Here is a 26,438-nt window from a genome sequence, read left to right on the forward strand (position 1 = left end):
GCCAAAATAGGTAATTTTGGGTTGATTTCAACCACAAAACCTTTGCCATAATCGTCACCTCAAGAGTAATCTTTCAGTGAGCTGTTTTCTTTTGAGTTTAGTGTGAAAAACATCTTTCAGGACTTTTGTTGAAGAAGGTGCCTTTCTGTGGAGGTTTCTTTTTTTATGTGAGGGGGAAGTTGAGTTGCTCTGGTCTGGGGATCTGATAAGGATTCACAGCTGTGTGGAATGTACTTTGGGGTAATCTTAAATCCTGAAAGTGTTGGGGGTTTGTTGACAGATCCAAGCCGTGCCGGGCTTAGAAGTCTCTTCTTTGACACCTGGAGATATACTAGGCCTGGCTGTATGGAGTTTATCTTTGTTTAAAGGAACTCCATGGCTTCATCCTAATGCAAGCTTAAGATGTTTGGCTGTTTGATCACAGCTTTCTGCTACAAAAGACTGATGTAAATGTCATCCAAGACATATTCAGTGACTTGGAAATGTTCATGTATCCGTCCCCTGACTTTTTGTTTCACTTTATGAAAGCACTTTATTTTGTTCTTATTGCCAAATAACATTGGACATTTTTAAAAATATTTTGATTAAACAAAATTGCTTTGTTTGCATTCGTTTCTGACCATATTTTAAAAGGTGCACATAAAATACAGGGGTTCCAGTAATTCTGACCACAACTATAATTACTTTCTATTTAAAATTACAGAAACAGAAGCATGTTGTTTTTTAGACACCGTTTTTCTTCCTTTATGTATGTGGCGCATTCCTGGCTACAAACTTTGTATTAGCTTGATGAATGCTGAATAATATGACCCTTTTATTACAACCTCATGCAGTGGTAGTGCATGGAGTGTCATTGTTCTCACTGTTTTGTGTGAATAACATAACTCAAATAATTCTGACGAGGTTTGGACCAAAGTTAAAGGAATGACTGAGGGTCAGTCAAGAAAAAAACGACTTGGTTTTGAAAATAATTGTTTCAAAATCAAGGTCACAGGCTGATGTTCTAATTTTGGCCCAATAGAGAATCTTTAGAATATCTGTTTCTTGGAGTCTGTTAAATATAGACCTATGGTTGCTATCACTTTTCTACAGTGTATCCAGAAAGTATTCACAGTGCTTCACTTTTTCCACATTTTGTAATGTTACAGCCTTATTCCAAAATGAAGTAAATTCATTTTTTCCCTCGAAATTCTACTCACAACACCCCATAATAACAACATAAAAAGTTTTTTTTTAATTTTTGCAAATTCATTAAAAATAAAAATAAAAATAAAAAAAAATCACGTGTAAAAGTATTCACACCCTTTGCTCAATACTTTGTTGATGCACATTTGGCAGCAATGACAGCCTCAAGTCTTCTGGAATATGATGCCACAAGCTTGGAGCACCTATCTTTGGACTGTTTTGCCCATTCCTCTTTGCAGCACCTCTCAAGCTCCATCAGGTTGGATGCACAGCCAGAGATGTTCAGTCGGATTCAGGTCTGGGCTCTGCCTGGGCCACTCAAGGACATTCACAGAGTTGTCCTGAAGCCACTCCTTTGATATCTAGGCTGTATGCTTAGGGTCATTGTCCTGCTGAAAGATGGACCGTTGCCTCAGTCTGAGGTCAAGAGCGCTCTGGAGCAGGTTTTCATCCAGGGTGTCTCCATATATTGCTGCATTCATCTTACCCTCAATCCTGACTACTCTCCCAGTTCCTGCCACTGAAAATATCCTCACAGCATGATGCTGCCACGACCATCCTTCACTGTAGGGATGGTGCCTGTTTTCCTCCAAAAATAAAGCCTTGCATTCACGTCAAAGAATTCAATCTTTGTCTCATTAGACCAGAGAATTTTGTTTCTCATGGTCTGAGAGTCCTTCGGGTGCCTTTTGGCAAACTCCAGGTGGGCTGCCATGTGCCTTTTACTAAGGAGGAGGTTTCGTGTGGCCATTCTACTATACAGGCCTCATTGGTGGATTACTGCAGGGATGGTTGTCCTTCTGGAATGTTTTCCTCTCTCAACAGAGGAATGTTGGAGCTCTGACAGAGTGACCATCAGGTTCATGGTCACCTCCCTGACTAAGGACCTTCTCACCCAATCGCTCAGTTTAGATGGGTGGCCTGCTCTTGGAGGAGTCCTCGTAGATCTGAACTTGTTCCATTTACGGATAATGGAGGACACTCTGCTCATTGGGACCTTCTAAGCAGCAGAAATGTTTCTGTACCCTTCCACGATTTTGTGCTTCATGGCAAAGCCTGTGAGTACTTATATACATGGGCTTTCTTAGTTTTTTATGTTTAATAAATTTGCAAAAATCTTAACAAACATTTTTCACATTGTCATTATGTGTCATTTTGTGTCTCGAATTTTGAGAAAAAAGAATTAAATAACATTAAAAAATGTGGAAAAAGGGAAGTGCTGTGGGTACTTTCTGTATGCACTGTATGCATGATATTTGACCTTAGGGGGATGAAAAAGTCAAACTGAAGGTGATAAGTGTTTAATGAGCTGTCTATGTAAAAATCAGGCCTTTGTAGGTGTCCCCATGGCCCGACTCGGATTTTGATCAAATTTTCACCAATTACCCTTCAAATAGATTGATTAGACATGGTAAAGTTTGGTTTTCCATCAGGAAAAATTTTACTTGAATTTTGGTGAATTAAAAATTTCATGTCAAAACAGCCTGAAATCTCATTACATTAAAATATATAGTAAAAATGCCCAAATTTGAGGCAACACCATCCATCTAGAAGTGTGTGGTTTGAAAACCTGGCTATGGAGTATCATCAATCATCATCCAGATATCAAATATTCATTGTCTGTCTGGCGGAACTTTTCCGTATATTTCAGTTATTCAAACTTTTTGAAATTCATATGTTGCCCTCCCAGGGTCAAACGCTGGAGGAGTTAGGGAAATTGAAAAATGCTCATAAAATGAGTAATATTTGACATATCTCAGCAAACGAGTTATCATTTTGTATGTTTTTGGGTTTGGGAAGTTCATTTATGGGGTCGTTTGTGTAATCCAAGGTCAAGATCATTGAGAAATTACAAGTTCAATGTCTCAATTTCCTATGTTTTCATCTGTTTCAAACATTTTGCCACATCTCATAGTTAAGTGTCTAAATATCATCTATCATTAATATTTGAAGAGATACTATCATTAGCTTTAGAACAATACCATATATGACCTAATTTAAGCAGTATGCTAGCTCCAAAGCAGGTGAAATGTTGGGAAAGTGTAGTGACACGGACCCACAACAGGGGGCGCAAATGAACGGACAATGAAAGAGTCGAATATGAACACTTTACTGTTGTGAAAGAGCACAACCAAAACACAGAGGATTACAGAATTGATGCAAACAGTCAATCCACAAAGGTGACGTGTGGGCAGGCTCGAGGATAGAAGACGTCTGTCCTGAGAAGAACCGGAACCACACGATTTCCTCCGCCACCGAACCTGGAGAATACTGGAGCCGCCAACTTCCGAGTCCCCAGGTGGCCACCGTCTCCGAATGTCGGATCTGGTACTGCTGGCGAGGAGCAAAAAACAGCAAGCTGTGGGTGCGTGCACACCCAGTAACAACAATGGTGGAAATTCCACCTCCACCTCTAACACACACTCGTGCAGCTCCTGTCTAACCACTTATCTGGTTGGGGTGTGAAGCGAAGCTGTCGCTGATCACACCAAACGCCAATCTCTCAGATAAGGCACACCACAGGAAAGAGGCTGCAAAAAGAGTTCAGACTAAGACACAGCAGAGAATAATACCTTCACAGGTAGATGATATCTCGGCAACGAGGTGGAGATGATGTCCGGTTTTTATGGAGTGGAATGATGTAGTGAAGATGGATGACAGCTGGCATGAGATAATGAGTGACAGCTGTCACCCCCGGCTGTGTCTGTGGCGGCAGCGCCCTCTTGTGCCTGAAGCCTGCACTTCAGGCAGGGCGCCCTCTGGTGGTGGGCCAGCAGTACCTCCTCTTCTGGCGGCCCACACAACATGAAATCTAGATTAATAAGAATAAGACAGTTATTCCCAAAGTATTACATTAAAGACATACAGTAGTGTTCAGAATAATAGTAGTGCTATGTGACTAAAAAGATTAATCCAGGTTTTGAGTATATTTCTTATTGTTACATGGGAAACAAGGTACCAGTAGATTCAGTAGATTCTCACAAATCCAACAAGACCAAGCATTCATGATATGCACACTCTTAAGGCTATGAAATTGGGCTATTAGTAAAAAAAAGTAAAAAAAAAAGGGGGTGTTCACAATAATAGTAGTGTGGCATTCAGTCATTGAGTTTGTCAATTTTGTGGAACAAACAGGTGTGAATCAGGTGTCCCCTATGTAAGGATGAAGCCAGCACCTGTTGAACATTGTAGACTGTTTGTATCCTATATCATAATTACTTAACTTTGAACATCAAGGTAAAGAGGCATTTCAAGGTCAAACTTGTCACTACGTTGTCATCTTACAAAAAGTAAAACGTTTTCTCTAGCTTACCGCAACACAGAAGTAGATTGGGATGATGTAAAATATTGAACTAATTAAATAATGGTTTCAATTATTTCAAAGTGTTGCATTTGTACCACGTTATTCCTCATCAAAACAGATACATACACCAATACTGATGAACCTAACTATTTTACTTACAGTTCTGAATCAAACATAGCTTCACTTAATCCAGTGGTGTCCAAACTATTCCAGAAAGGGCTGAGAGGGTGCAGGTTTTCTTTGCAGCCATTGACTCCAGCAGGTGATTTCGCTGATGAACTCATCCCACCTGCTCAAAGAGATGTTAATCAGTGAAATCACCTGCTGAAGTCAGTGTCTGCAAAGAAAACCTGCACCCTCTCGGCCCTTTCTGGAATAGTTTGGACACCACTGACTTAAACCAATTCACTATACCAGAACACAAAAGACATACAGTTACAATTTCACAGCTTTTAAATGGCACTGAATGCATCTGTGTCTGTCAGGAATCATGGACTTGTGGCACAGAAGGTGGAGGACAGAAATGCAGACCCACAGGCAGAGTTGATGGAATAATCAAAAGAACTTTATCAGGAGGCAAAGTAATGGTTCGGTACACAAGTTGGCAGACAGCAAAAGCAGAGGTGCAAGCAGGCGTGAGACAAAAGGCGTGGTAAAAAAAAATGAGCAGGGTTCAGTAACATGGAGAGACTAAGTACTTGGCCTGAGGCAAAAGCAGATCCGAAAGACAAAGCAAGATCAGTACACGACAAGGCAAAAACAGGAGTAGACAAAAAGGCTGGGACGTGGATACAAATGATCGCAACAAACTGGTGAGGTGGTGCTGAACTCAGAAGACTTAAATAAGGCAGGTGGTAAATTAGAGAACGAGACACAGGTGTGCAGAAGGTCCTGGAAGGGGGCGTGACCTGGAAAAACAAAGGCAAGTGCAAGAGAGTGGAGTAAGACAAAAGCAAAGTGAACTGGGGCAAGATACTAAAATGACAGAAAACCCAACAGTGGTTAAATGTGATATGCTTGACAAACCATAATAAATGTGAACAAAACAAAGGGGAAAATCTAAGAACTAAGGTGACGAGTCAAACGGTGGAAAACCAGAAAACTAATGTTAATAACTAAAACTAGAGAGTGTTACGGTTGAGGACCGGGTTGCGTGTTGGACCCAAATGCAGGAGCAGTAAGACAAAGACTGGAGGAACAACCAAACGTTTATTTAATCAAACAGAGGAGACTGCACAGTAGACAGGGCAACTGGACCGGGACCAGGAACCGACTGGACTGGGACCAACCAGAGACCGGGACTTGAACCAGGGACCAACAGGACTGGGACCAGGAGGACAACAGGACCAACCAGGGATGGACGGGACTGGGACCCGGGACTGACTGGACAGGGACCAGGTGAAGTGAGCCTGTGGAGCTACTGGGGCTGGATGAACTGCAAGGGAGAATAGAGGGCTGATGAATATGTGCAAGTGCACCATGAGACATAAAACTCAGTGTTAACTCAAATAGTTCCTTCAGCTGTAGCTCAGGGACAGAGTTCCAAAATATAATAATGAAAATATAGTTCAAAACCAAAGTTCAGTTCAGGATCCAGTTTCTGTGTTTAGGTTTAGACTGAAACACTCACAGGAGAAATAAAGACTACATTAAGTCTGAATGCTTAACTGAGAAAACACAATTAATTTAGTCCAGAGACCTGGAAGCTCCACACGAGTGCTCTCTAAGCCTGGAATACCACAAGAGGAAAAAACACGATGAGTCATAAACTGCGCCTGGAAGAGGCAGTGGAAAAAAACACGACTAATTACATCTTGCGCCTGGAAGCGGCAGGTGGAAGAAACACGAGGAGTTAGATTCTGCGCCTGGAAGCGGCTGTGAAGAAAGACTATGAATTATATGCTGCCTGGACATGGAAGCCCACAGTGGAGGAGTTCGACAGTACGCACGGAGCGCGGAGACTCCAGTCTGAAACAAGAAATGAAGAGCTGCTGTAGTGGTGACGGAGCGCCAAACAAAAAGGAGAAAAAGGTTACTGGCTGAGAGCGATGGTATGGCACAGCTGGCGCCCGTGGCAACCCGGTTCCGACCAGGAGGAACGCGGAGGTTCTTCTGGAGATGGTGAGGTAGGTGAGGAGAGAATCTGGCCCCGAACCGGACGACGCACCAAGGTTAAATGCAGAACAGTGATGAGCTGCCATCAGATTCAGCTGCGAAGCTCCAGTCAACAGAATGAAAGTCAGCTGTGAGACATCGCTCTGTCACTCCATGCACTGACTTGACAGATGGGGCGGGGCCCATGAGTAACATGACAGGTAGGAGCAGAGTCTTGATGTAATCCACAGCTGACACACCCGTGGCCACTTTACCCAGCAGCTCCACCTCAACTTCACCTGGAAACACAGACAGACAAACCAGCAGACCAGGGGCAAACCACAACAGAGAGGACGTGATATGGGAAAGTAAATACAATAAACATGACAAAACAAACTAATTACTGAATAGGAAATAAATGAACAAAAACAAAACCAGAGACTACAGAATACAGGTAATGCAAAAAATGACTAAACCACAAATAAATGATAAACCGAGAATTAAATCCATAACAAAAGCATTACACAAAGTAAAGAAACGAACAGAACCAAACCAAGACTTAACTGACAATGAATAATGATATGAAAAATAAAACCGTAAAAATCCTCAGTGTAAGCCTAGACCCAAATAAGGGGAAAACCCAGACATGAACCCTGGGCCGGGGCAGATCCTGACAGTTATTCTAGAGAGTGGTGGACAAATGATATTTTATGCTATATTAAAGCACCTGAAATAAGACGTTCATGTATGATTCACTTTAACGTGTCTTAAGTGACCTTGACCTTCAAAGTTGTATAATTGCTGCAGTATTAGATAAAAGGTTTAATGCTTATGATGTGATTCCTTCTTTTCTGCATTTGTAAAGGTTTAGCAGAATCATGCTCATGTGTATGTGATAATTTGGTAATTGCTCACCTGGAACAGAATTCTTGTTAGTTTACATTTGTTTATTTTTCAAGTAGGGATACTGTTTAAATCAGGCAATATATGGAATCATTCTAAAGCTTATAAAATATATCTCTGATTATTTAGCAAAAGACAGATATTTGGACATTCACCTAACTGGGAGGGGTAGTTTAATATGGAAAATAGGAAAAAATATGGAAAAATGAGACATTGACCTTGACATTTCTCAATGACCTTGACATTGGATCACACAAACAGCCCCATAAATGAACTCCCCAAACTCCAAAAACATACAAAGTGATACCTTATTTGCTGAGATATGTCAAATATTGCTCATTTCATGAGCATTTTTCAATTTCCCTATTCCTCCAGAATTTGACCCTGGGAGGGCAACATATGAATTTTGAAAAGTTTGAATAACTATCAGGCTCGATAGGCAGGATGGGCTGGACGCAAATGCACAATGCTGGAACACAGTTTAGAGGAGACGAAAAGTTTACTTGGTGAACAAGCTGGGGTTGGTACACAAAAAGGCAGTCCAAACAAAGCAACAGGATCAGAAACATCAAGCAAGTAAGCGTGGTCCGAGTACACAGGCAGGAAGTCAAAAAACCGATGAGGCAACAAAACAAGGCTAGAGTACAAGAACAAGGCTGGAAACGAAGGCATAAGGCACAACGATCTGGCAAAGGACAGAGACAAACGGTGAGGCTTATAAAGCACCCAGGTGATTAATAGCAAACTCAGAACAGGTGCGTGGAGAAAGTCCCAGAACCGGGGTGTGGCCAGAGAGAGAGAGACACCCACCAAAGAACCAGGAGAGAAAGGCAAGAAACAACCAGACAGTGAAAACCCAAGCAGAAAGATAGAGCAGAGATAGGGCAAGAGATAGATGGAACACCAACAACCACTCAGAAAACCAAGAACCTGACAGTACCCTCCCCTCAAAGGCCAGCCCCCGATGGCCCAGGAGCAGAAGGGTGAGAAGCATGAAAGTCACGCACAAGACCAGGGTCCAAAATAAACCGGGAGGGAACCCACGACCACTCCTCGGGGCCATAACCCTCCCAGTCCACCAAGTACTGAAGGCCACGGCCCCGCCACCGGGAACCCAGGAGGCGATGCACAGTAAAGGCGCCCCCCCCACAAACCGGGCGGTAGGAGGGGGAACGGCCGGTGGGCACAACGGGCTGGAACGGAACGGTTTAAGAAGGCTAACATGAAAAGTGGGGTGGACCTTCAGAGACCTAAGAAGACGGAGATGCACAGAGAACGGATTGATGAGCTTAGCAATCGGGAATGGACCAAGGAACCTGGGAGCCATTTTCCGCGGCACACCACGAAGCGGCAGATGCCACGTGGACAGCCAGACCTGCTGCCCTGGAATGTAAGAGGGCGCCATGGAACGTCTGCGATCTGCCGCCGCTTTGTAACTTTTGGAGGGCTGCAAAAGAGCCCTCCGTGCCTGATCCCAGGTCCGTCAGCACTGCATGACCAAACTCAGAGCAGAAGGAACCGGGGAGTGCAAATCAGTAGACATGAACAGAGATGGTTGATGACCAAAGATGACATGGAATGGAGAAAACCCAGAGGAAGCAGTGGGTAAGCAATTATGAGCCAGTTCAATCCAGTTTAATTGAGTGGACCAGGAAGCGGGAAACTGGGAGGACAAAATATGCAGCCCTTTCTCCAATTCTTGATTTAGGCGTTCAGTTTGACCATTAGCTTGAGGATGGTAACTCGAAGTAAGACTAGAAGAGACCCCGAGAAGCTGGCAGATTTCCCTCCAGAAATGTGAAACGAACTGGGGACCCCGGTCCGACACTATGTCCTGAGGCAAACCATGCAGCTTGTAGACATGCACCAACAACGCTTCAGCAGTTTCTTTAGCAGACAGGAGCTTTGGTAACAGTATGAAATGAACCATTTTAGATAAATGATCAACCACCGTCATGATCACAGAGTTGCCCCTGGAGGGCGGTAAACCAGTCACAAAGTCCACTGAAATGTGAGTCCATGGCCGAACAGGAATGGGTAGAGACAACAGAGCACCTGCAGGAGGACGGGTAGAAGTCTTATACATAGCACAAACAGAAGAAGCATTCACATATTCTTTGACATCCGACAACATCTTTGGCCACCAAAACCGTTGGGAGAGAATATACATTGTTCTACGGGCACTCGGGTGGCATGAAAAGTGACTATCATGTTCCCATTGAATGACCTCTCCCCTGAGAGACGTAGGAACGAATAATTTGCCGTTCGGGCACCCTGGAGGAATAGGAGTGTTCCCTACCACGGACCTGATCTTAGATTCAATATTCCAGGTTAAGGCAGACACGAAACACTTGGTTGGCAAAATCGATTCGGGAATGGAAGTGGACTCAGCTGAATCATATAAGCGAGAGAGCGCGCCAGGCTTGCCATTTTTGGACCCCAGTCGGTAAGACAGTATAAAGTTAAATCGCTTGAAAAAGATGGCCCACCGAGCCTGACGCGCATTTAGACGCTTAGCAGTGTGAAGATACTCCAGATTCTTATGGTCTGTCCAAACCAAAAACGGCAACTGTGCCCCCTCCAACCAGTGACGCCACTCCTCCATTGCCACTTTGACTGCCAGCAGTTCGCGATCGCCGATGCTGTAATTGCGTTCAGTGGCAGTGAGTTTCTTGGAAAGGAACGCACAAGGGTGCAACTTGTTATCATTGGATCCCATTTGGGATAGTACTGCCCCAATGCCAACATCGGAAGCATCCACTTCAACTACGAACTGACGGGCTGGGTCAGGAAGGAGCAGCATGGGGGCCGTTGTGAAACATTTCTTTAGGGACTGAAATGCTTTATCGCATTCGGGAGTCCACACAAACGAGCGGAGTGTGGATGTGACATGGTGAAGCGGAGCTGCAATCGTACTGAAATTGCGGATGAATTTGCGATAAAAGTTAGCAAAACCAAGGAACCGTTGAACGTCCTTGCAACATTTAGGAACCAGCCACTCACGAACTGTGGCCACCTTAGTCGGATCCATCTGGATCTGTCCTTCAGAAATCACAAAACCTAAAAAAGATACCGTGGAGCAGTGGAATTCACATTTTTCTGCTTTAACATATAGATTATTGTGTAAAAGGGTTAGGAGGATGGAACGTACTTGTTGAATGTGGGTCTTCAGATCGGGGGAGTAGATCAGTATATCATCAAGGTAAACGAAAGCGCATTTGTTAAGGAAGTCTCGCAACATATCATTTACTAGATTTTGGAGAACAGCTGGAGCATTAGTGAGACCAAACGGCATTACCAGATATTCGTAATGACCGGTGGGTGTGTTGAAAGCAGTTTTCCATTCATCACCAGCACGAATGCGAACCAGATGATAGGCGTTCCGTAAGTCCAATTTGGTAAATATCGTGGCTCCCTCCAACAGCTCAAAAGCAGATGAAATAAGTGGCAGAGGATATCAGTTCTTTATCGTGACATCGTTCAGGCCTCGATAATCAATACAGGGACGGAGTGATTTACCTTTCTTCTCTACGAAGAAAAATCCCGCTCCGGCTGGCGAGGAGGAGGGGCGAATTAGACCGGCCGTGAGTGATTCTTGGATATATGTATTCATAGCTTTGCGCTCAGGCGCAGATAGAGAAAATAACTTCCCCCTTGGAGGGGTGGCCCCTGGAAATAGATCTATGGCACAATTGTACTCGCAGTGTGGTGGGAGTGACTTGGCTTTAACTTTACAGATCACGTCAGCAAGATCATGGTAACATACATGAACTCCTTCTAGATCCGAACTATCTACACCAGAGGTACTGACTGGCTTAGTTAGGCAGGCATTATTACAAGCAGGACCTCAGGACTCTATCTTCCTGTGAGACCAGTCTAAATGGGGCTTGTGGCATTGTAACCAGGGGTGCCCCAGAATTACTGGGTGAGTCATTTTGTCGAAAATGTGGAAACTGATGTTTTCAAAATGGTTCTTAGGAATGGTCATACCAACTGATTGAGTTTGGAACCTGATTTGACCTAATGGGCTACCGTGCACTGCATGCACCACCAGAGGACGTGGCAGCCGATACAACTTAAGATGGAGGGACCTGGCAAGAGATGACAACATCAAATTAGAATCAGCACCAGAATCAATAAACACTGGGCAGATTTGAGTGGATGAATCAGACTTTAGCTCAGCGTTAATCACATTCTGTGAAGAGGGAGTAATAGAACTTTGACTCACCCGCACTACCGTTTTTGGCCGCACCGGGACACCCCTGACCGGACAATGAAGAAGTATATGACCAGGCTGTCCACAATAGATGCAGAGTCCCTCCACACGGCGGCACTCCTTCTCTTGGTTGGTGAGGCGGGCCCGCCCCACCTGCATGGGCTCCTCGGCGGAAGTGGAGGGGAGGACGCTCGGATGACCGGAAGTGGGTGGCCGGACAAAGGAATGAACGGGAGGAGGACGTTCATGGCGTGGATGGTCCGACAGGCGACGGTCCGTGCGGATGACCAGGGCTATGAGATCATCCAGATCTTCAGGCAAATCCACTGCGATCAACTGACTTTGGATTCTTTCGTTCAATCCCTGGAAAAATATGTCTTGGAGTGCCACGGGATTCCAATCACTCTTCACAGCCAGAATGCGGAAGTCGATAGCGTAGTCGGCCGCGCGGTGATTGCCTTGCCTCAGCCTCATCAGCTCACATGCCACTTCTCGACCCGGGGAAGAGTGCTGAAAAACCTGCTGGAGAGATTTGGTGAATGCAGCCAGGGAGGAACAAGACGGTGAATCTTGGCTCCATTCAGCCGTGGCCCACGCTGCTGCCCGACCGGTCAGGTGAGTGATGACGAATGCTATCTTCGACTGCTCGGTCGGAAACATCAGTTCAAAATGTAGTTCACAGTGGGTTATGAATGCTTTGATGTCTCCTGACTCACCAGAGAATCGTTCAGGTCGCGAGAGTTGGTTGCAGACCTCAGGTACCGATACGGGGACCGGTGGGGCAGCTAACAACCCCAGAATTGGAGTGACACTGGGAGTTGTACTGGTATTAGCTTGATGTTTCACAGCTACTAGGAGTTGCTCCATTTCAGCGCTCACCGAGTCCATAAAGGTGTCTTGCCGCTTTGCCAGCTCCCTCAGTCCGGTGTTCAAAGTGGCCAGCTGGTCCTCCTGTTGCGCTAGTTGCTGGCTATGGTGGCGTACCGCCCACTGGAAGGGGTCAGCATCTGCTGCGTCCATGGTTGGCCAGATCGTTCTATCAGGCTCGATAGGCAGGATGGGCTGGACGCAAATGCACAACGCTGGAACACAGTTTAGAGGAGACGAAAAGTTTACTTGGTGAACAAGCTGGGGTCGGTACACAAAAAGGCAGTCCAAACAAAGCAACAGGATCAGAAACATCAAGCAAGTAAGCGTGGTCCGAGTACACAGGCAGGAAGTCAAAAACCGATGAGGCAGCAAAACAAGGCTAGAGTACAAGAACAAGGCTGGAAGCGAAGGCACAAGGCACAACGATCTGGCGAAGGACAGAGACAAACTGTGAGGCTTATAAAGCACCCAGGTGATTAATAGTAAACTCAGAACAGGTGCGTGGAGAAAGTCCCAGAACCGGAGTGTGGCCAGACAGAGAGAGACACCCACCAAAGAAACAGGAGAGAAAGGCATGAAACAACCAGACAGCGAAAACCCAAGCAGAAAGATAGAGCAGAAACAGGGCAAGAGATAGATGGAACACCAACAACCACCCAGAAAACCAAGAACCTGACAAACTGAAATATATGGAAAAGTTCTGCCAGATGGACAATGAATCTTTGATATCTGAAAGATAGTTGATGATGCTCCATAGCCAGTTTTTCAAACCACGTGTTTCTACATGGGCAGTGTTGCCTCAAAGTTGAGCAATTTTACTATATATTTTAATGTAGCAGGATTTCAGGCTGATTTGACATCAAATTTTGAATTGACCAAAACTCAAGTAAAATTTTTCCTGATGGAAAAGCAAACTTTAGCATGCCTAAACAATCTATTTGAAGGGTAATTGGTGAAAATTTGATGAAAATCTGAGTCGGGTCATGTGGACACCACCACCTGATTTTTACATAGACAGCTCATCAACTCAAACAGTTTGGAGCCAATATTGTGGACTTGTTCTGTGTTAAGGATAAAGTGGTTCAATTTTCAATAGTCACTTCAGGTGGAATATGCACTGGTGCCGTACATCACCATACCCACCACTCTATGGAATCTTTGCTCCTGGATAGCAACCACCCATGCATACAACCAGCCCATCCTCTCAAAAGTCTGCATAAGATTCCATAAGACTCCATAAGATTTTTCCAAGCATCTCTTGATTTCCAGAGGACCCAGACACATGAATGTCACTAACAAGATAAATGAAGGTCTCTCCAAGTTCAATACTTTCACTGCATACCAATAAATTTCTGTTTGCCATGTCCAAGAAGTCAGTGAAAGCTTGGATCTTACTCTTGACCCAGGACTATTGTCAACCCAGACACTCAGTTCTCAAGTGCTACAGTCGGGGTATCCGTTGATTCCAGATTACAGCATCACCTTGAAATCAAGGTTCATAAATCTTTCCTTCCCAACAAAAGCACCCAAGCCGCTGGTTTCTACAACTCTTCCCAGCACACAGTCCATGCAAGGATTGAACAGTATGGCCAGAACACATCCCTGTGTGTGTTGGTTGGACAGAGTTTGCCACATGTCAAGTTCACACAGAAACATACATTGTGGCATTACTGAATCACAAAGAATTAATGTACATGACTCTCTTTTGCAGTTTCCCATTGTCCAGTCTAGTTGTAGTCTTATGCTTATGTCAACAACTTTAATTAATAAAAAAATAAAGTCAGCTCATACATTTTGTAAAATGCCATCAAAACAGTCGGATAGAAAAACAGACAGAGTTTAAAGCATGTGAGCCTCCTTGATGAAAGGAAAAACATTTATATATTACTGTATGAAAAGAAGACAAATTGTGTTAGCCTGTGAGTGTAGACTCAATTCAGTTGATTAATTTGCTTACTGCAGGTGGTAACTCTTTCTAATGGGTCAGTACAGGCTTTTTAAAGAAACTAACTTTGAAAATGCCCTTTGATGATTGCTCAGAATGTTTTGATTTTATTTTTTTCTCATTTTCTCTCTGTCTCTTCAGATTAGACTACAGCGGTCCATCCAGAGAGTTTTTCTTCCTGTTGTCTCAGGAGTTGTTTAATCCATACTACGGCCTGTTTGAATACTCAGCCAATGACACGTACACCGTACAAATAAGCCCCATGTCAGCGTTTGTCGAGAACCATCTGGAATGGTAAACAGTCCAAATACATTGAACTTCCTCACTAAATTATATTGACTACAAACCTTGAGAAGACATTAAAATGGGTTGTAGTATACATGTCAGACACACAAACATTCTAAGATCATAGTTTTGTTGTTGCTGTTGTCTGTGATTAAAAATGTACAAAATGGTCTTTTCTGTGATGAGGTATTGCTAAGGGCCCTGTTCCAGTGGTATTTAGGAGGATTTGTGTATGGATTGGCTCATATTCGCTTAACATCTGCAATATGCGCGAAACATGCTTGTATGAGTTGGCTGACACCTGCACACGTCCGCCATTATCCACAGAGGCACGTTTTTCCGTTACTAGGATTTTTGAGCTGCACAAAATTTTGGCTGCGGATGACATTCGCCTTACATACTCCATACATACTCAATACATACACAATACATACAATCAATCTATGCACTGTATATTCGCCGTCATCTGCTGATATCCACAACTGACAGGGATTTGCGGCTTGGCAGCGGACTGGGACAGTGTGTAAAACGGATATTTTGCGTGTCCATCATGTCCACATCACAAACTAAAATAAGTTGTAGCGACTGCATACAGATTGGCCACGAATAAAGTGTTTTTATTACGACTGCTTTGCATCTGATTTGCGGCGGATGCAAATCAGATTTGCTGTGTTAACAGCTGGACGCCATTCTTTGTTCTACCGGCTGCCACGCGCTCTGTGCTGGATGCTGCCTATGTAAAAAAAATTTTTGTGGCGGATTAATCATTTTATTCTGCAAATTGCCTGTTGAAAACGGCTCTAATCACCTCCTGAGTACAGAAGAAGTTGCGTGACCAGCTGCAGCTGCAGAAAACATTTGGAGCCGTCTAAAAAGGTAATTATTTGACTTGTTTACATTGTCAAGTGTTTTTCCTTCTTGTCTGCAGCTGTTACAGTATTTATTCCTATGTTTATAACAGATTTAACTTCTTGTTAGAATCGTTCAGATGAGCTGCGCTCTGATGCGATCCACTGACGTTACCACTCGCCCTGTTCACTGCTTCTTTACTCCAGTCAACTTGTCCAAGTCCAGCTATTGCTCCAGAGGCTGTATTGTTGGTGTGAATAGTGATGCCGACGGCCCGAGTATGCTTTTTTATGACCACAATGCAGATGCCGTGCCCACGCAACACATTGCGCGATGCATTCATAATACACCCGTAATACTGCCGTGATAATCGCAATGCATCTGATCCGTTTCCTCACTACATGCGTTATACAACTGTGACTGTTCATGATATATTCGCTATATATTATTAATATATCCGTAATTCATACTTGGACATTTGTCATTTTTGGCCATTTTTGTTGCGGACGACAACGAACGGCTGTACTTTGTATACTCAATTCATGCGCAATTAATCCTCTCCCCAGTGGGACAGGGCCCTAAGATAGAGTGCACAATTGTAGGGGATTTTTTTTTTCTCCACAAATTTAGGGACATTAAGTGCTTGGTTGAATAAATGAATACAAGTCAAGGACTAATACAACTGAATGACAGCCAAATTAAATTTTTATTTTCTTATATGTGTCATAATTACCAGCAGTACTGTCATCAGCCATGTATGTGTGTGTGTGTGTGTGTGTGTGTGTGTGTGTGTGTGTGTGTGTGTGTGTGTGTGTGTGTGTGTGTGTGTGCGTGTGTGCGTGTGCGTGTGCGTGTGTGTGTGTGTGTGTGTGTGTGTGTGTGTGTGTGTGTCTGCACTTATTTGGAAATGTACAAGCAGATTTTCACCAAGCCTAGTAGGGATATATTTTGGGTGAGTGTCTCCAGATGATTTAGTTTTGGAGCAGCTTGGTCAGAGGTCCTTTTGACCTGTTGAGAGTGAGGTTTACTAACTACGAGGGTAGGCTGAAAAGTTCTAAGCCTCACTATAATGCAGTTAATGCATTATTCCTTCATGGGGAGCCTTAGAACTTTTCAGCCTACCCTCGTACATCTGCACAGCGACACTTGCTGGCCTCCGTTACACAAATATAAATTGTAAATGTCAAAACATACGTATAAATTTGCATATAAACAAAGTTATATGCAACTATCACATTAAAATGCTTGAAATGGTTCAGGCATTTTTTTTGAACAGCTATCAGATGATGATAATCAGATCCCACACAAATTATATTTGTACCACTCAGAAAAAACAATTCCTGTCCATCAAAAGGTCCTGTGCTGAACAAAACAGGCCTAACTTGTTGTCCACCAGAGGCAGCACTGGGCCCTTGGAGGCTTCTCTGACTGACATCTGCTCCCATGTGGGGTTGGTGGTTTTTATTGTTGATGTCATGCTGTTTCCATCAATGCGAAAAGGGTAAGACTTTTTTGCACCAGCCAGACGTGTTAAAAGAGGCCAACAGATGTGTCAAAAGAGGCAGACAGATGTTCGCGCGTCGGCACGAAGCAGCTCAGGACGCGCAGCAAAAAAACACCTCCGTCTTGGAAGTCTCACAGGACATGTTGGGGCATGTCCAGCTGTTACACAATTTCTCGGATACTCACTCGACTGAAACCCATCGAAAGCTGTCTGAATCTTCTGAATGGTTTCCAACACGAAGGTGTTTTTTTTTTGCTGCGCGTCCTGAGCTGCTTCGTGCCAATACGCGAAATCCTCCGCACGTCTTTCATTACAAAATCTCCTGTAACAGTGGAATGTGCCGTAAAAGTGCTATGTCCAGCTCTCTTGCCATTTCTGTGGTAGTCACATGATGTCCCGGATCAACACAGTGTTCAGTTTAGAAATGGATCTGGTCGATCCAGCCTGTCGATGGCCGCTCGGCACGCCGCGTGCCCTCCGCCGCTGTGGGCCATCTTTAAAAAGGTTTTAACAGTCCATAATCTGTGTGACGCTGACAGAATCTTCACCGAAATCCATCTGAATCTATCGAATGGTTTCCAACTGCCTGTCTCTAACAGTTTCTGAAAAAAATTTCATGGAGCAAAGTGGCAGTCTCTCAGCAAGTTCTCAGACAAAAGAAATCCGACGGGAGGTGTGGACCAGTGCTCACTCAAAGCCTGCCCACAGGCGAATGACGCAACCGACAGGCGTGAAAAAACTCACGCATGCGCACGAAGGTTCAAGCTTGGCTGATGCAATCACACGTGATTCAAATCCATATAGTTTTTGAAAAAAATAAAAAGGTCCGTTACTTTTTGGACAGACCTCGCATAATCAAAGGGAAAGTCATGGTTTTGTTTGAGACTGCAATTGTTATGAGCAGAGAAAAAAAAGAGGGAGAAAATCTCTCGTTTGTGCATGCGTGCTGGACACAGTGACGGAGTGGCGCTTCATACATTGGCTGTACGTTTTGCACAAAATGGCTAGGGTTTTCTTTTCTACCAGAAGGAAATCCAAAGGGAAAATCATGGTTTTGATTGAGACTGTAATTGTACCGATCAGAGCAAAGACAGAGTGAGAAACTCCGTCGTTCGCTCGCGCGCGTGCTGGACACATCGAACACATGGAGCGGCGCATTGCACATACATTGGCTGTGCATTTTGCACCAAACGGCTGGGGTTTTCTTTTCCACCAAAGCCAAAGGGAAAATCATGGTTTTGTTTGAGATTGTAATTGTTGCGAGCAGAGAGAAAAAAAGTTGTTCGCACACATGCGCGTGCTGGCTGAAGCAGTCGCACGCAGTGGCACTTCACACATTAACGTAATAATTCATGAAAAAATCTGGCGAACATTACGAATCATTATTCAAGTTTTCCTGGGCCAGTCGACAAAATTTAAAATCTGTTATGTAGCTTGAGCCTCCACTTTCAACAAACATTCAAACTGAAACTGAAAGTGTGGGGAATTTGATGGGAGGACCGCTGAATTTGGTCATGTGACTTTTGACATGTATGTGTGTCAAACGACTCCAATTAAGGTCATGGGGGGGCTGGAGCCTATCCCAGCAGTCTTAGGGTGTGATGGTGGGGTACACCCTGGACAGGATCCACCGGTGATGCGGTGTTCTTCGGTGCGCCGCTTGCTGGACATGTGTGCGGGGCCAGCAGCACACATGGGGCCAGCAGCTGTACTGCAAGAGTGTACTGCTTCATTAAATGTCATTTCATGACAGTACGTCTATGACCATGGGTCATACACAGACGAACAGAAGGTTCATAGTTGTATTGTCAGCTTGATAAGTGGGATCAAATATTAGTACTTGCCGTGTTTTTTATGGTGTGTGGTTTTTGTTTCCCCACAGCAGCAGCACAGTGTGATGCCACATGCTCCAGCTGCTCGCACCGTGGTCGTGCATGCGCACAAGCATGCACAAAACTGTCGCCGCTGTATCGTGCATGCCTGTCCGACAGTGTGTCCCTCCCGACAGCAGGTGGAATGTTCCATGGTTCCCCATCTTGTTTTTTGTTTGTGGATTTTCTTCTGGTTTCTGCTGCTTTTGCCCAACATTGTGTTATGTGTGAAGGGGCCCTTAACAATGGTTACATTCTGAAACTCAAAGAGAACATCACCATAAATCCACAAAAGCCAGTTGAAAAGATTTTGCATGAATTTAGCTGCAAAAAAAAAAAAGCAAGGGAGATGGTTGACCAGGGTACAGAAGAGTAAAGAAGAGAGAGAGACCACGAATAGAAAAATATATAAAATCATTAAAATAAACCATTATTTTCTGATTGCTTAACAACAATTACATCTGTAAAATCACAAAATGGACATAAATTCACACATCCTAAAGGAAGGATTTTGTAGCCAAACACTTCTTCCTACTCTCTGTGACACTGCCCAATGTGGGGACCACAGCCCATGTTTGATCAGTGAATTTTTTATGAAATGATGCACTTTGGATGTTAACACTTTAGTTATGTTAAGATTGTAAAATGTAATCTTTCAAACTTTCTTTAATTAACTCTCAGATTATTTATATTTGTATAGAGACATTTATATTAAGGACACATTTATAGGGTGTCCCCAAAAGTACCAAGAAATATGAATACCAGGAAATGGTTTTACTGGGAAATAATGGTGTTTTTCTCATTTCAGGAACCCTAAAGTTTGTTCTGCAAGACATTAAAGTCCAGGGAAAATGCTGCACTTGACCATCATTCAGAGAACAAAAATTGTTGAGTTTTATGGAACGCATCCTAAGGGCTGACTTGCATCTCTTTCCATACACAATTCAATCTCAGAGCAAACTAACTCCCCAGCAAATGGCAAGGAGACTTGAATTTGCTTGGTGGTTTTCCGGAAAAATTGAGATTGATGATTCGTTTCTTAGGAAACTTCAGACGAGGAGATTACATTCATCATGTGGTGTAAAAGATAAAGGGTTAAAACATTAAAAAGGAAAGACTGAACTAAAAACTGCATTGGGGAGAAAAATTACAAGCTTCGGCCTCATGGTCATGCAGAAAATGTCTGATAATATTCATTAGTTTTTCTGGGCTGTCAAAATAGTTTTTTGAGACACCCTATATATTAAAACACTGATTACTTTCATAATTGTATATTGTGTGACTTCTTCTTTTTCTTTTCCTGGCACACAATGCCAGACCTACAGCAGACAAGACCAGTTAATTTTTAAGGGCCCCTTCACACAAATTATGAATGTGGTCGATTGCACGTGAAGTGCGCATGAAGCAGGAATCATATGCAATACGTGTAAAATCGGAGCTGCCTCCAACACCTCGTACACCTGGTGCTGCAACTATTTGCGCACACCAGCGGCTAAAAGACGGAGTATGCCCCGTGAGAGCCCATTCGATCTCTCTCACGGCAGGTGTCGCCAAAATTCCAAGTGGCACACATGAACATCTAACACTGCTCATTTGGCACTTAGAAAATGTGTGGCCATTTGCGCTATTAGCACGAAAACAGTCAGTCGACGATCACTTTCAAGCTGGATGTGAAATTTGTCTAAGTGCCCCCACGAGTGTGGCTTTGCAAATAGCAACACATGTGGTCTGCATGTGTATCGCACGTGTGCACGTGTCACGCGTCACGCTCCTCCAACACATGTGGCGTGCCAGGGGGGGCATTGACAGCTTACATAACACAGACACAGTGACACATTGGTTTGTGCGCTGGATGGACAGGGGGTGCCGCCTTAATTTTTTTTTTTTCTGGCGCCGGGTCTGACAAAACGGAAGCAAAAGCAGCACACAAGCGGAAAAAAAGTTTTTGTGTCTCCAAAGTGTGTGTGTGAATGAGAGAGAGAGAGAGAGAGAGAGAGAGGTAATGTGTAACCACTGCTAGGATTCACACAGCAGCAAATTAAGGAGCTGAAGTCCGTAGCTGTTGCATTTAAAGATTAACAAAAGTAAAGCACAGTTAATTAGGATAAAAGAAACGATCCCAACCTTGTAATCAGTAGGAGAGTGGAGAGAAGTCCAGGCGCCGAAGAGTCAGTCCATTCACAGGGGCGGGAGCGGCCACCTGCTCTTCTTGCAATCTGATTGTCCACCCTGTATGCTTCTCCAATTGCCATTGGCTGTTGGTCATGTCAATCATTGTGCTCGATGTAAGTCTCCGTTGTGTGATCAAACGGAAACAAAACTGAAACCTAGAATAAGATTGCGCCGTGTATGAAACACTACAGAACTTTTATTTTGACACAAATTCAGGAAGTGGTTCTGCAGCTGCACCGATTAAATGCTGTAGCGTCACCGATCACGGACTTTCCTCGTGTTGACAGCAACGCGCGGATCGAGAACACTGTATATTTCCATAATCTCTATAAATATGGGAGGGCCGGCCTGCGCACGTCTAAACGTGCAGCGGCCCACCGGGCAAATGCCCAAAATCACAGATTATCAGTCCGAGCCTGCCCAGTCCTGTGGTGGGAACAGTTCCGATAGTCCACTAAATGCTAATTATCGAAGATAATGTTTTCATTATCAGATGAGCTTTTCAACTAACATCGGACCAATTATCTTCCGATAAGTTTTGGTCCGATAATTTTTAGACCGCTAACATTTTTGCAGACGTAGCTTTTTGCAGTAGATGCACAGTTCTATCCTTTACAAAAAGAGGAGAACTGCTTCTAGCAGAAACTGCTCTGTCCTCTGCAGACAAAGGAGAACTGATCATAGAAAGAAAAAAAACAACTAATTTCTTTGACCCCATACTAACACACTGGCAATATCACTCAAGTCATCCAGAGGCATACAGTTTTAACTTATGGTTAAAATTTTAACCACGCTAATTTTGGACAAGTTATTTAAATTAATGTCACGTCTGAAGTTTTATAAAGTGAAAATATCAGATATATGTTTTAGTTTTAAAGTAATGCACTAATATTGAAGGTTTTAGTGTGGACATGCTGTGTCCAGGTGCATTATGGGTATCTCAGTACATTCACAACAGGAGAAATGCATTTGAGACGCTCTGATCAGGCTCCACACGGACAATAGCATTAAACGCTTTGTATATTGTGCCTAAACTCTCGTGAATATATTCTGTTGTTATTTGTTTTATGTAAAAATATCAGAAGAAGCCCAGGTTGCTTCTCAAAGCCGAAAAGTCTGTTAAATTGTGATTCAGGCCATGTGATATAACGGCAAAATGCATAGAACACTGCCATCTACTGGCGACCGGTTATAACACAGTGTTGTCAACTGCAGGATTTTAAAATTATCTGTAGGTTTCCAAAACCTGAGAGACCACACACATGGAGATTAAAAAAAAATCATAGATCACACAGGTTTAGTGTGTGGTGTCAGCCACACACACGAACAGATTTCACACACGAACATTCCCAGGTCAAACACCTCGCTTTCTGATTGGCTGCATGTCACATTTAGCTCCTCACGTCCTTCTTAACACACGACACATGGCAGGAATATCTGATAAGATTATATTTAGCGTCATCATGATTGTCGGCGCGTCCTTAAGATTGTCAGAAGGGGAAGATCAGGTCCGATATCGGCCTAATTATCTTGCCATGTGAACCAGACTTGATGTCATGATGCCTCACGGAGTGACTGATTGATGCGTTATGACACCGCATCGAACATATTTTCACTATTATTTGATTTCTTTGTACGACTGACATCGTTATTCAAGCATTCAAAAGGTGATTCCTATTGCCACACAATTCCAACCACACACAAGAAAGTTTTTTGATAGTTCTTGTTATTGAAAGAAACCTTGTCTCCCTAACCGGATATAGTTGTGATGTCATCACGCGTGCGCTTAGGTGCTGTCTAGCGGGATCTTGAAATTTTTTTTTTATATATATACAAATGAAAAAAATGACATATTTTACAAAGGCACATTTATTTGTAAAAACCAACACGTTACATTGATTCACTTGTGTTGGTTTTTACATAGAATGAATGAATCAACCAATCAGTATGAGCGGAGTCTTAGTATACCCATAATCCGTTTGGGCTTCTGTGTGTTCTGTGATTGGCAGACTACTGCACTCTACTGGTGGTTGGCTCTCACTGCGGTATTGTATCACTTCCTGTTCCGGAGCACAGCGGTGTTTTGCTGTATCTGTTAGCTGTTTAATCTGCGTAGTTAGATTGATCTAGATCAGGGGTGGCCAAGTTCGGTCCTTGAGAGCCACATTCCTGACACTCTTAGTTGTCTCCCTGCTCCAACACACCTGAATCCAATGAAAGACTCGTTAGCAGACTTTTAATGAGCCTTTCATTGGATTCAGGTGTGTTGGAGAAGGGAGACAACTAAGAGTGTCAGGAATGTGGCTCTCGAGGACCGAACTTGGCCACCCCTGATCTAGATAATGATTTATTTCACAGTGTAATCTTCACGTGCCTTAACTAAAGCACCCTCTCTGCTGAATCACCTCTAAATTATTTTCACATTCTTCACTTTGTGTGTTTTTAGGAATCCGCTAGCTTAGTGCAGCTATTAGCCCTTAGCCGGTTTAGCATGGTGGCTTCTCCTGTCTCTTCCGCACTTTTCTGCACTGGGTGTGAAATGTTTAGTTATTCCTCAGCCTCCTTTAGCAGTAACGATACTTGTAATAGGTGTAGCTTGTTCGTAGCTTTGGAGGCCAGGCTGGGCGAATTGGAGACTCGGCTCCGCACCTTGGAAAATCCTACAGCTAGCCAGGCCCCTGTAGTTGGTGCGGACCAAGGTAGCTTAGCCGCCGTTAGCTGTCCCCCAGCAGATCCTGAGCAGCCGGGAAAGCAGGCCGGCTGGGTGACTGTGAGGAAGAAGCATAGTTCTAAACAGAAGCCTCCTGCACACCACTAACCCGTTCACACCTCTAACCGTTTTTCTCCACTCGGCGACACACCCGCCGAGGATCAAACTCTGGTTATTGGCGACTTTGTTTTGAGAAATGTGAAGTTAGCGACACCAGCAACCATAGTCAAATGTCTTCCGGGGGCCAGAGCAGGCGACATTGAAAGAAATTTGAAACTGCTGGCTAAGGCTAAGCGTAAATTTGGTAAGACTGTAATTCACGTCGGCAGTAATGACACCCGGTTACGCCAATCGGACGTCACTAAAATTAATATTGAATCGGTGTGTAACTTTGCAAAAACAATGTCAGACTCTGTAGTTTTCTCTGGGCCCCTCCCTAATCGGACCGGGAGTGACATGTTTAGCCGCATGTTCTCCTTGAATTGCTGGCTGTCTGAGTGGTGTCCAAAAAATGAGGTGGGCTTCATAGATAATTGGCAAAGTTTCTGGGGAAAACCCCATCCCCGTAGAGACGGTGCCTGCTCCCAGACTACCAATAACCAGCAAAAATCTATTTAAGCATAAAAATTCAAAAAGAAAAAATAATATAGCACCTTCAACTGCACCACAGACTAAAACAGTTAAATGTGGTCTATTAAACATTAGGTCTCTCTCTTCTAAGTCCCTGTTAGTAAATGATATAATAATTGATCAACGTAGTGATTTATTCTGCCTTACAGAAACCTGGTTACAGCAGGATGAATATGTTAGTTTAAATGAGTCAACACCCCCGGTGTTTTAAGGTGGCAGTAATTAAACCATTACTTAAAAAGCCATCACTTGTCCCAGCCATCTTAGCTAATTATAGGCCAATCTCCAACCTTCCTTTTCTCTCAAAAATTCTTGAAAGGGTAGTTGTAAAACAGCTAACTGATCATCTGCAGAGGAATGGTCTATTTGAAGAGTTTCAGTCAGGTTTCAGAATTCATCATAGAACAGAAACAGCATTAGTGAAGGTTACAAATGATCTTCTTATGGCCTCAGACAGTGGACTCATCTCTGTGCTCGTCCTGTTAGACCTCAGTGCAGCTTTTGATACTGTTGACCATAAAATTTTATTACAGAGATTAGAGCATGCCATAGGTATTAAAGACACTGCGCTGCAGTGGTTTGAATCATATTTATCTAATAGATTACAATTTGTTCATATAAATGGGGAATCTTCTTCACAGACTAAGGTTAATTATGGAGTTCCACAAGGTTCTGTGCTAGGACCGATTTTATACACTTCATACATTCTTCCCTTAGGCAGTATTATTAGAAAGCATTGCTTAAATTTTCAATGTTAGGCAGATGATACCCAGCTTTATCTATCCATGAAGCCAGAGGACACACACCAATTAGTTAAAATGCAGGATTGTCTTACAGACATAAAGACATGGATGACCTCTAATTTCCTGCTTTTAAACTCAGATAAAACTGAAGTTATTGTACTTGGCCCCACAAATCTTAGAAACATGGTGTCTAACCAGATCCTTACTCTGGATGGCATTACCCTGACCTCTAGTAATACTGTGAGAAATCTTGGAGTCATTTTTGATCAGGATATGTCATTCAAAGCGCATATTAAACAAATATGTAGGACTGCTTTTTTGCATTTACGCAATATCTCTAAAATCAGAAAGGTCTTGTCTCAGAGTGATGCTGAAAAACTAATTCATGCATTTATTTCCTCTAGGCTGGACTATTGTAATTCATTATTATCAGGTTGTCCTAAAAGTTCCCTAAAAAGCCTTCAATTAATTCAAAATGCTGCAGCTAGAGTACTGACGGGGACTAGAAGGAGAGAGCATATCTCACCCATATTGGCCTCTCTTCATTGGCTTCCTGTTAATTCTAGAATAGAATTTAAAATTCTTCTTCTTACTTATAAGGTTTTGAATAATCAGGTCCCATCTTATCTTAGGGACCTCGTAGTACCATATCACCCCAATAGAGCGCTTCGCTCTCAGACTGCAGGCTTACTTGTAGTTCCTAGGGTTTGTAAGAGTAGAATGGGAGGCAGAGCCTTCAGCTTTCAGGCTCCTCTCCTGTGGAACCAGCTCCCAATTCAGATCAGGGAGACAGACACCCTCTCTACTTTTAAGATTAGGCTTAAAACTTTCCTTTTTGCTAAAGCTTATAGTTAGGGCTGGATCAGGTGACCCTGAACCATCCCTTAGTTATGCTGCTATAGACGTAGACTGCTGGGGGGTTCCCATGATGCACTGTTTCTTTCTCTTTTTGCTCTGTATGCACCACTCTGCATTTAATCATTAGTGATCGATCTCTGCTCCCCTCCACAGCATGTCTTTTTCCTGGTTCTCTCCCTCAGCCCCAACCAGTCCCAGCAGAAGACTGCCCCTCCCTGAGCCTGGTTCTGCTGGAGGTTTCTTCCTGTTAAAAGGGAGTTTTTCCTTCCCACTGTAGCCAAGTGCTTGCTCACAGGGGG

At 43.5% G+C, this 26,438-nt stretch overlaps 1 protein-coding gene and 1 long non-coding RNA gene across 2 annotated transcripts in view; one reads left to right on the forward strand and one right to left on the reverse strand.

Annotated features, from left to right (window-relative positions):
- LOC117512783 (E3 ubiquitin-protein ligase HECW1) overlaps positions 1 to 26,438 on the forward strand; it is a 521,859-nt gene that overhangs the window by 444,542 nt on the left and 50,879 nt on the right. Inside the window, exon 23 of the mRNA XM_034173001.1 lies at positions 14,659 to 14,811. Within this exon, the coding sequence (XP_034028892.1) occupies positions 14,659 to 14,811 (153 nt within the window). The remainder of the gene's footprint in view (positions 1 to 14,658; positions 14,812 to 26,438) is intronic.
- Positions 532 to 14,936, reverse strand: LOC117512792. Its single transcript, XR_004561384.1, has 3 exons — positions 14,898 to 14,936; positions 14,543 to 14,547; positions 532 to 687 (listed from the first exon to the last, which is right to left on the reverse strand). It is a non-coding gene; the product is annotated as an uncharacterized LOC117512792 (long non-coding RNA).

Source organism: Thalassophryne amazonica, chromosome 1 (assembly GCF_902500255.1).
Source record: "Thalassophryne amazonica chromosome 1, fThaAma1.1, whole genome shotgun sequence".
Taxonomy (NCBI): Eukaryota; Metazoa; Chordata; class Actinopteri; order Batrachoidiformes; family Batrachoididae; genus Thalassophryne; species Thalassophryne amazonica.